Source organism: Malaclemys terrapin, chromosome 13 (assembly GCF_027887155.1).
Source record: "Malaclemys terrapin pileata isolate rMalTer1 chromosome 13, rMalTer1.hap1, whole genome shotgun sequence".
Taxonomy (NCBI): domain Eukaryota; kingdom Metazoa; phylum Chordata; order Testudines; family Emydidae; genus Malaclemys; species Malaclemys terrapin.
Window position 1 is genome coordinate 35,412,158 of NC_071517.1, and position 10,058 is coordinate 35,422,215.

General features: G+C 44.9%; 1 protein-coding gene across 1 annotated transcript; it reads right to left on the reverse strand.

Moving 5' to 3' along the window:
- Positions 1-661: 661 nt before the first annotated feature.
- Positions 662-1,582, reverse strand: LOC128847324 (olfactory receptor 14A16-like). The gene has a single exon (XM_054046719.1). It carries the CDS (start codon positions 1,580-1,582, stop codon positions 662-664), a length of 921 nt encoding a protein of 306 aa, XP_053902694.1.
- Between the last annotated feature and the right edge of the window lie 8,476 nt (positions 1,583-10,058).

The following is a 10,058-nucleotide window of genomic DNA, read 5'->3' on the forward strand; positions in this document are numbered from 1 at the left end:
CAGGGAGAAGACAATGGGCCTTGTCCCCAGCTGGTGGCAATGGATATACAGATCCATTGGAGGAAGTAGGTCAGATCCACAGATACTGAAAATTGCTTTATTGCCACCAAGGTCAATGGAACTAGAAAATGTGCTGAGGATTTACCCCAAACATCTTCTGTCACCGACCACAGTCTTACACCAGTCTGACTCCTTTGGTTCCAACAAAACCACTCCTTATTTATACACACAAGCAAGACAACTCCTATCATTGTATTCAGTGGCCTATGGAACCGTTGCAAATAGCCAAGCAGTGTAAAGGATTTTGTTTTGAAACAGAACGAAAAATATGATTGCTCTCATGCAAACAATTTACACCCATTTAATTCCACAATTTGATCAGATTATCTATGGGTGTAAATCAGTGGAGTTAATCTGGATTTGCATTGGTGAAATAGATCAGAATGAGACCCGTTTGTGTGCAAGATGTGTAGTCATGCAAATGACATTAATGAACAGATACTAAGTAAGGGAACTTTAATTAGAGCTTATGCTCTAATAAATTTCTTAGTCTCTAAGGTGCCACAAGTACTCCTGTTCTTCTTTTTGCGGATACAGACTAACACGGCTGTTACTCTGAAACCTTTAATTAGAGAATGACACAAAATTAATACTTGGTGAATTACCTACACCCAGTCAGTCTCCTCAGGGCAGCTTTGATCTCCTTGTTCCTCATGCTGTAGATAATTGGATTCATGATTGGTGGCAATACGGAATAGAGAACAGCCGCCACAAGATCCAGAGCAGATGGGGAGCTGGAGGTGGGTTTCAGGTAGGCAAAGGCCCCAGTGCAAACAAGCAATGAGACTACAGTGAGGTGAGGAAGGCAGGTGGAGAAGGCTTTATGTCGTCCCTGCTCCGAGGGAATTCTGAGCACTGATTTGAAGATCTGAACATATGACACAATGATAAAAACAAAGCAGCCTAAGACTAAACACACACTAAAGGCAAGAACCCCAACTTCACTCAGATATGAGTCAGAGCAGGCGAGCTTGAGTAGCTTGGGGATTTCACAGAAGAACTGATCCACTATGTTGCCTCCACAAAAGGTCAATGAAAATGTGTTCCCAGTGTGTAGCACAGAGTAGAGAATTCCACTGATCCAGGCACCAGCTGCCATTTGGACACAAGCTTTGCTGTTCATTATTGTCTCATAGTGCAGTGGTTGGCAGATTGCGACATATCTGTCGTATGCCATGATGGTGAGAAGGGAAAAATCCGTTCCCACCAAGAAGAGGAGGAAAAAGACTTGGCCAACACATCCAACATAGGAAATGGACCTGGTGTTCATGAGGGAGTTGGCCATGGATTTGGGGACAATGACAGAGATGGAGCCAAGGTCTAGGATGGACAGATTCATCAGGAAGAAGTACAAGGGGGTGTGAAGGTGGTAATAAAAGGCTATAACCATGAATATAAGAAGATTCCCCACAAGGGCTGCCAGGTAAATCACTAGAAACCCCACAAAGTGCAAAATCTGCAGCTCCCGAACATCAGAGAATCCGAGGAGAAGGAACTCGGTCATGGTGGTTCGGTTGGACATTTTCTTTCTCAGGACATCGTTTGATGGCTGCAGAGGGAGGGACAAGAGCAGGGGTCAGGATTACATCAATAAAATAACTTTCCCTTTGTGAAAACCACCTTAATTTCTTGAATCAGACCCTTAGCTTTTGAAGATTGGTGTAATTTGGGAACGAGGTTGGGGAAAACAGTCCTACTGACTCCAATGGATTACTCCTAGTTTACACTGGTGTGAGAGAAAGTAGAATCAGCTCAATGGACTCCAGGGCAGTTACTCCTGATTTACAACAGGGTGATGGAGAGGAGAATTAGGTACAATTGTTTTTGATGTATTTTTATACCTCTGTCTCCCAGAGGCGGGCGAACTCTGGATACTGGTGTATAAATGTTACTATCCTCAGTTTATGGAGGTGAATCGGGGGTCTGGTTGGCCAGATTCTGCTGTCAGGGGCACTGCTGTGAATGTGTGTAATTTCACTGCATGCCATTTAATTACTCCCCATTTACACTGCTCTAAACAGGAGCAGCATCTCACATGGAAGTGACCAAACCCAGGCATATTTAAACAGTGAACTCTGGAATACAGCCCAGGAGTTATGACGCCCCATCCCCCATTCTAGCTGGGGTTCCACGCTCGCTGTGAGAGACAAATGTTCCGGCTCCCTTCCTGCTTCTCTTACCACTCAACTAAACTCCATCCCAGAGCTTAGAAGTCCTGACTCCCATTTCACACTCTGCTCTAACCCGCTAAATGCAACACCCCTCCCGGAGCTGGAAATACAAGCCAGGAGTTCTGGCTCTACCCACTGGACTCAACTGTCTCCCAGAGCTGAGAAGACAAGTGAGGTGTCTTGACTTCCAGTCCCCTCCTCTAACCACTACATCAGACTGCATCTCAGCCTCTGTCCCAGTAACTCTCCACTGTCATCAGGAATGACTGCTGCAAGTGACAATTGCAAATCTTTGGGCCAGCAAACACGAGTGAGAGTGATTCTCCAGCGTGATACTTGGGGCACCCAACTGGTGTGTCAAAGAGCCAAGTTCAAGTCCCTACCCCAATGACTATATAATTATTGATACAAAGTGGAGCAGCTTCAACAGGAGAGACTGAGAAAATCTCATTTCAGAACAGCTCGGCTCAGGCACCCTCCTGTAAAGTGGGAATTCAAATCGCTTCTCATCATCAGAGTGAGGGATTGAACCTGAGTCTGTCACAGGCCAGCCGAGTGCCCTGACCACTCAGCTTCAAGTTATAAGGGATACCTGTCCCACAGTCCTTATGATAGACAGAAATAGAACCCCCCATTTCTGGTTCCGCTCTTCTACACACCGCACTGAACTTCCTCCCATTGCCACACATAACACTCAGCAGTTCGGGCTCTCAGTCCCCGCTATTCTTACCCACTAGACCCAACTCCCTTCCTAGAGCTGGGGATAGAACCCAGCAGTCCTGGCTCCTAGTCCGCACTACTATAACCCACTACAGTCAACTCCCCTTGCATCAATTTAATAAACATAAGTAACAGTATACATAGAGATAGAGAAAGAGAGAGAGAGAACTAGACAGAAACTGATTAGATAGATAGATAGATACATAGATAGATAGATAGATAGATAGATAGATAGATAGATAGATGTAACAAGAAAGTAACAGCGAGACACAAGTAAGAAAAACATAGATACAGAGAGTGAGAGAGAAACACAGAACTAACACAAGCTAACAGGTAGACAGAGAAGTAAAAACAAACTAATAAAGGGAGAAAAGTATGAACAAACATATAGATAGATAGACAGAAAGCAATAACAACAAACTAATGTATACAGAGAGAAAAGTAATAACAAGCTGACAGTGTTTGTCACAAATTTTGGACAATTTTAATATAAATTCCTCAATCCATTCTAAAAATATACGTGCATCAATTTTATTAATGCCCCCACTCCACACAGGATCTAACTGACGCACAGATATTCTACCCCCTGGTTCCTAAGGTAACTGCTTTGGACTGCCTCAGTTTCCCATGCCCAAATTTAGGTAAGAGTGAAACTCTGACAAATTATCTATTCTCACTTAAAATTTCATCCTTAAAGAGCTACTCTGTAATCCCCAAATATATTTCATTGCAAGAGCAAACTTACGGTGCCGGTCTGTGTGGAATCCTCCCAGACTGAGATGTCTTTTCTCGTCCAGCTACAGACTGCAATTGGTTGCCTCTCTCTCTCTAACCCCATACACACCCCTCTATCGATCAATCTCTCTATCTAATGCCCCGATCACTGTATTTTGAGAGGCCGTTACCCCACCGCACTGAGGCTGAGCTGCTGGAAATACATGGAGATCTGTGCTGTCTGCAGATGAGCTGTGTGTCAAAATCATTGATGCTGCAGGAAGGTGATTTATCCATGTCTGTTTTCTACAGGCTTGTCGGACTCACTCCATGGAGCCCTCAACGGCCCAGAGGCAACAATTAATTTGTCTTGCCCTCTATTTCCCTGAAGAGTTTCCAGAATCTAAAATAATCACAATTACAATGAGGCAGCAGGGTCTAGAGGAAAGATTGTGAAGCAAACACTGGGGGGCACACGGGACTGTACTCCAGACATCTGGCATCAATTCCTAGACCTGCCATGTTACCTCAGGAAAGTCATTCCTTCCACCCTTTGCCTGTCTTTCTGACTTTAAATCCCTTGGGGCGCAGACTGCGTATTACCTAATATAATGGGACTCTCATATCAGGTTCAACTATCAGATAAATAATTAATTAATTATTAAAAAGCTAAGGGCCAAGGTGTCCTGAGATCTGAGATCCTCTCACTTTGTTCAGTCACTTCACCCCTCCATTCCACAGTTTATCATCTGTCCAATGGAGTTATTAGTTACAACTTAGAGGATAATTCATAATTAGTGGAGATGATCAAAAATATCTTACTGTCAAAACAGCTTTTTGAAGAAAAATTGCTTGTCATTGAAAATAATTTTGGTGTGGAAAAAATTCATTTTGAACTCATTTTTCTATGTAAAAGGAAACTTAGTTTGATATTGTTAAGGCTGTATTCCCACTTTGAACTTTAGGGTACAAATGTAGGGGCCTGCATGAAAACTTCTAAGCTAAACTACCAGCTTAGGTTTGGTTTGCTGCCACCATCCCAATGGATTCTCTCCCTGGGAAGCCTTGAGAAACCTTTCACCAATTCCCCGGTGAATACAGATTCAAACCCCTTGGATCTAAAACAAGGAGAAATTAACCATTCCCCTCCTTCCTCCCACCAACTCCTGGTGAATACAGATCCAACCCACTTGGATCTAAAACAAGGAGAAATTAACCATCCACCCTTCTTTCTCCCACCAACTCCTGGTGAATACAGATTCAACCCCCCTTGGATCTAAAACAAGGAAAAAATTAATCAGGTTTTTAAAAAGAATGCTTTTAATTAAAGAAAAAGGTAAAATTTATTTCTGTAAAATCAGTATGGAAAATAACTTTACAGGGTAATTAAACTTAAAGAGCTCAGAGGACTTCCCTCTAGTCTTAGGTTCAAAGTACAGCAAACAAAGATAAACACTTTAGTAAAAGGTACATTTACAAGTTGAGAAAACAAAGTAAAACTAAAACGCCTTACCTGGCTTTTTACTTACAAGTTTGAAATAGGAGAGACTTGTTTAGAAAGATGGGGAGAACCTGGATTGATGTCTGGTCCCTCTCAGTCCCTAGAGCGAACGAAACCCAAAACAAAGAGCACAAACAAAAGCCTTCCCCCCCAAGATTTGAAAGTATCTTGTTCCCTTATTGGTCCTTTAGGTCAGATGCCAGCCAGGTTACCTGAGCTTCTTAACCCTTTACAGGTAAAAGGATTTTGGAGTCTCTGGCCAGGAGGGATTTTATAGTACTGTACACAGGACAGCTGTTACCCTTCCCTTTATAGACATGCCCCCCAAATCACAGATAGTGTTGGACATTTGGTTCTACACTGGCTGTGATTTCTTCCTGGAGTTTTAGGAGAAAACAGAGTTAATAAGACACATGAACCTTTAGACATACTACTGATTATATAAAAAACTAACAATATGTTTTATTTCAAGAACAATTGTTAACCAGTTAACTCTGGGAAACTTTCCCGGGAGAGTGCATTAGCCACTTTGTTAGAAGCTCCCAAAATGTGTTGTATTTTAAAATTAAAATTTTGGAGAGCTAAACTTCACCAAAGAAGTTTTTTGTTATTTCCCTTGGCGGTATGAAGCCACTGTAGCGCAGCATGGTCTGTTTGTAGTTGGAAACGCCGTTCCCAAACATATGGGCGTAGCGTTTTCAGCGCGTACACAATGGTGTAGCATTCCTTTTTGCTGATTGACCAGTGGCTTTCCGTTTTAGACAGTTTCTTGCTCAGAAACATGACAAGATGGAATTCTTGATTTGGTTCTTCCTGCATTAAAACTGCTTTCACGCCTCGCTCGGACGCATTGGTGGTTACTGACCTTTCCTTAGCAGGTTTATTTACTGGTACTTGCCAGTACCCCTTGATTAAGTCTAAAGTAGAGATGAATTGGGCATGTCCCAATTTCCCCAATAGCTCATCTGTGCGTGGCATTGGATAGTTGTCAGGACGAGTTACAGCATTTAGCTTACAGTAGTCCACGCAAAAGCGTATTTCCCCATCTGGTTTGGGAACTAGAACCACTGGAGATGCCCATGCACTCTTAGAGGGGCGGATTATACCCATCTGTAGCATGTCCTGGATCTCCGTTTGTATAGCAGTTTTGGCATGAGGTGACTCCCGGTAGGGTGGGGTTCTAATTGGGTGAGCATTACCTGTGTCAATGGAGTGGTATGCCCGTTCGGTCCGTCCTGGAGTGGCTGAGAAAATTGGCGCAAAGCTTGTGCACAGCTCCTTGATCTGCTTCGCTGCAGACGTTCAACGGTCATGGAGAGGTTCACCTCTTCTACGCCACCATCCTTTTCTTCTTTGTAGTAGACACCTTCAGGCCACTTTGCATTATCTGTTTCCTGGGCTCTAAACTGGCAAACATTTAATTCTCTGGAATAAAAGGGCTTAAGAGAATTAACATGGTATACCTCAGGCTTTATGTTGGAGGTGGGGGATGCTATGAGATAGTTAACAGCTCCTAGGCACTCCTGGACCGTGACTGGTACTTCCCACGACGTTTTCATTTTATGGGCCTGGAGCGCCTTTAAGACCATGACTTGGTCTCCTACTTTGAAGGACCGTTCTCTGGAATGTTTATCATACCAGGCCTTTTGCTATTCCTGAGCATTGTTTAGGTTTTCTTTAGCAAGGGCTAAAGAGTTTCGGAGGGTGCTTTGTAGGTTGCTTACAAAGTCTAGAATGTTAGTTCCTGGAGAAGGCATAAACCCCTCCCATTGCTGCTTCACCAACTGTAAGGGCCCCTTAACCTCGCGGCCATACACAAGTTCAAATGGTGAAAACCCTAAACTGGGATGTGGTACAGCCCTGTAGGCAAAAAGCAACTGCTGCAACACTAGATCCCAATCATTGGAGTGTTCATTTACGAATTTACGTATTATGGCCCCCAAAGTTCCATTAAACCTCTCCACCAGGCCATTGGTTTCATGGTGGTAAGGGGTAGCAACCAAGTGATTCACCCCATGAACTTCCCACAGGTTTTCCATGGTCCCTGCCAGGAAATTAGTTCCCGAATTTGTAAGGATGTCGGAGGGCCAACCTACCCTGGCAAAAATGTCTGTTAATGCCTGGCACACACGTTTAGCCCTGGTGTTGCTTAAGGGTACTGCTTCCGGCCATCGGGTAGCAAAATTCATGAAAGTCAGTACGTACTGCTTTCCTCTGGGTGTCTTCTTTGGGAAAGGACCCCGAATAGCCACAGCTACTCGCTGAAATGGGACCTCAATTATGGGTAGTGGCTGGAGAGGGGCTTTAACCTGGTCTTGGGGCTTTCCCACTCGTTGGACACCTCACAAGACCGGACATAATTAGCAACGTCCTTGCCCATTCCCTCCCAGTGGAAGGACTTCCCCAACCGGTCTTTGGTTCTGTTCACCCCAGAATGGCCACTGGGATGATCATGGGCTAAGCTCAAGAGCTTTACACGATACTTAGTGGGAACTACCAACTGTCTTTGAGGATGCCAGTCTTCCTGGTGCCCACCAGAAAGAGTTTCCTTGTATAAAAGTCCTTGTTCTATAACAAACCGGGATCGGTTATAAGAGCTGAGAGGCGGTGGGGTGCTCCGTGCCGCCGCCCAAGCTTCCTGAAGGCTGTCATCTGCTTACTGCTTGGCCTGGAACTGTTCCCTTGATGTTGGAGACATCAGTTCCTCCTTGGACTGTGGACTGGGGCTTGGTCCCTCTGAAAGCAATGCAGTTGCTGGGGCTGTTTCCATTGACTGTGAACCGCTGTCCGCTGGTGCACTATGTTGTATCTGAGGCTCTGGCTGAGCCACTTGGGTAGGGTTATCTGCTGCTTCTGCCAGGTCAGGCTCGCTGGTGCCCTCTGGCATTGGAGTTGTAGACGGGTTTGCAAGCGCTGGACTCAGTGCTGGCAATGGTTCTGGTGCTGGTTGCGTTGCCAGTTCTTGTTCTGGGACTGGCTTTGGCTGGGTCTCTGGGATTGGATCCACTATGGCTGTTGCAGTCGTTGGCAGGGGATCTGGTTCCACCACCTTTGTTTGGGTCTCTGGTAACACAGACGGGGCCCTGGTGGACGGCTCAGGAACAGGGATGGGGGTGAAAGCTTGCTTAGCCTGGCTGCAGGTGACTATTCCCACCCTCTTGGCTAGCTTCACATGGTTGGCCAAGTCTTCCCCCAGCAGCATGGGAATGGGATAATTGTCATAGACTGCAAAAGTCCACATTCCTGACCAGCCCTTGTACTGGACATGCAACGTGGCTGTAGGCAAGGTTACAGACTGTGACACGAAGGGTTGAATTGTCACTGGAGCCTCCGGGTTGATGAGTTTTGGGTCCACTAGGGATTGGTGGATAGTTGACACTTGTGCCCCAGTGTCCCTCCAAGCAATAACCTTCTTTCCACCCACTCTCAATTTTTCCCTTTGCTCCGAGGGTATGAGAGAGGCATCTGGGTCTGGGGATCTTTGGTGTGATTGGGGTGTAATGAACTGTAATCGGTTGGGGTTCTTGGGGCAGTGAACCTTTATATGTCCCAGTTCATTACATTTAAAACATCGCCCTGCTAAGGTATCACCGGGGCGATGTTGGTTGGTGGAGACTGGTGTGGTGGGGTGAGAAGGCATCTGGGGTTTCCCTTGGGATGTAGGTGGGGCCTTGGATTGTTCCCGGTGGTAAGGTTTTGTTTCAGCTTGCCCCTTCTGATATTTTCTCGAACTGCTACTAGTTTTTTTCTTTTCTGTCACCTCCACCCTTTTGGCTTCAATCTCCCCCGCCTCAGTTACAGTTTTGGGCTTCCTATCTAGGATGTACCTTTCTATTTCCTCAGGAACACCCTCTAAAAACTGCTCCATTTGCATTAGGAAGGGCAACTCTTCCGTAGATTTAACATTTGCTCCTGATATCCAGGCATCCCAATTTTTCCCAATGTGGTAGGCATGTCGGGTAAATGACACATCGGGTTTCCACTTTAGGGCTCTGAACCGCCGACGGGCATGCTCAGGTGTTAGCCCCATTCTGATTCTGGCCTTGTTTTTAAAAAGTTTATAACTGTTCATGTGTTCCTTAGGCATTTCAGCTGCCACCTCTGCTAAGGGTCCACTGAACTGTGGCCTCAGCTCTACCATGTACTGGTTTGGAATGATGCTGTATCCAAGGCAGGCCCTTTCAAAATTTTCTAAGAAGGCCTCAGTATCATCGCCTGCCTTGTAGGTGGGGAATTTTCTGGGATGGGAAGTGGTACCTGGAGGGGGGTTGTTAGGATTGGCTGGTGCATCCTGCCTAGCCTTTGCTACTTTCAATTCATGCTTCCTTTCTTTTTTTCTCTCGTCCATCTCTTTTTCTTTTAGTTCCATAGTTCTCTTGTGAGCCTCCTCTTTGGCTTTTTCCAGCTCCATCTCTCTTTTATGGGCCTCCTTTTTGGCTTTTTCTTCTCTTGCTCTCTGCTCTGTTTCGAGTTTTGTTAATTGAAGCAGTCTCTCATGTTTTCTTTCATTTTCTTCTGCTTCTAGTTTGGCCAGTTCTATTTTTTTAGCTACTTCTTTGGTAGTCATTTTCCTGTTTTCTTGTGCTGGGTCATCCCCTCTGCAGTTGACTGAAACTGGGAAGCTCTAAGCTCTGGCTGCTGCTCAGTTAACAGAGACTTTCTAACTAGCTATTCCCGAGGATGTAAAAAGAAAAAAAAAACAATTTAGCTTGTAAATCCCTTTTACCAGTCGATTGTTTGCTCATTAATTGAACCCTTCTCTTAACAAAGGACCTTGTTAAAAATACTTAACACCTCTGCCTTCAGGCAAGGAGACATAAGATATGCATCTACCTTCAGCTCTGTTTTCCAAGCAGCTAGAAGGAAAAAAAATCTTACTGGCTTTTGGGTTT

Excerpts from the sequence above, each read along its gene's own strand:
- LOC128847324 (XM_054046719.1), bottom strand. The coding sequence starts at position 1,582 with ATGTCCAACCGAACCACCATGACCGAGTTCCTTCTCCTCGGATTCTCT.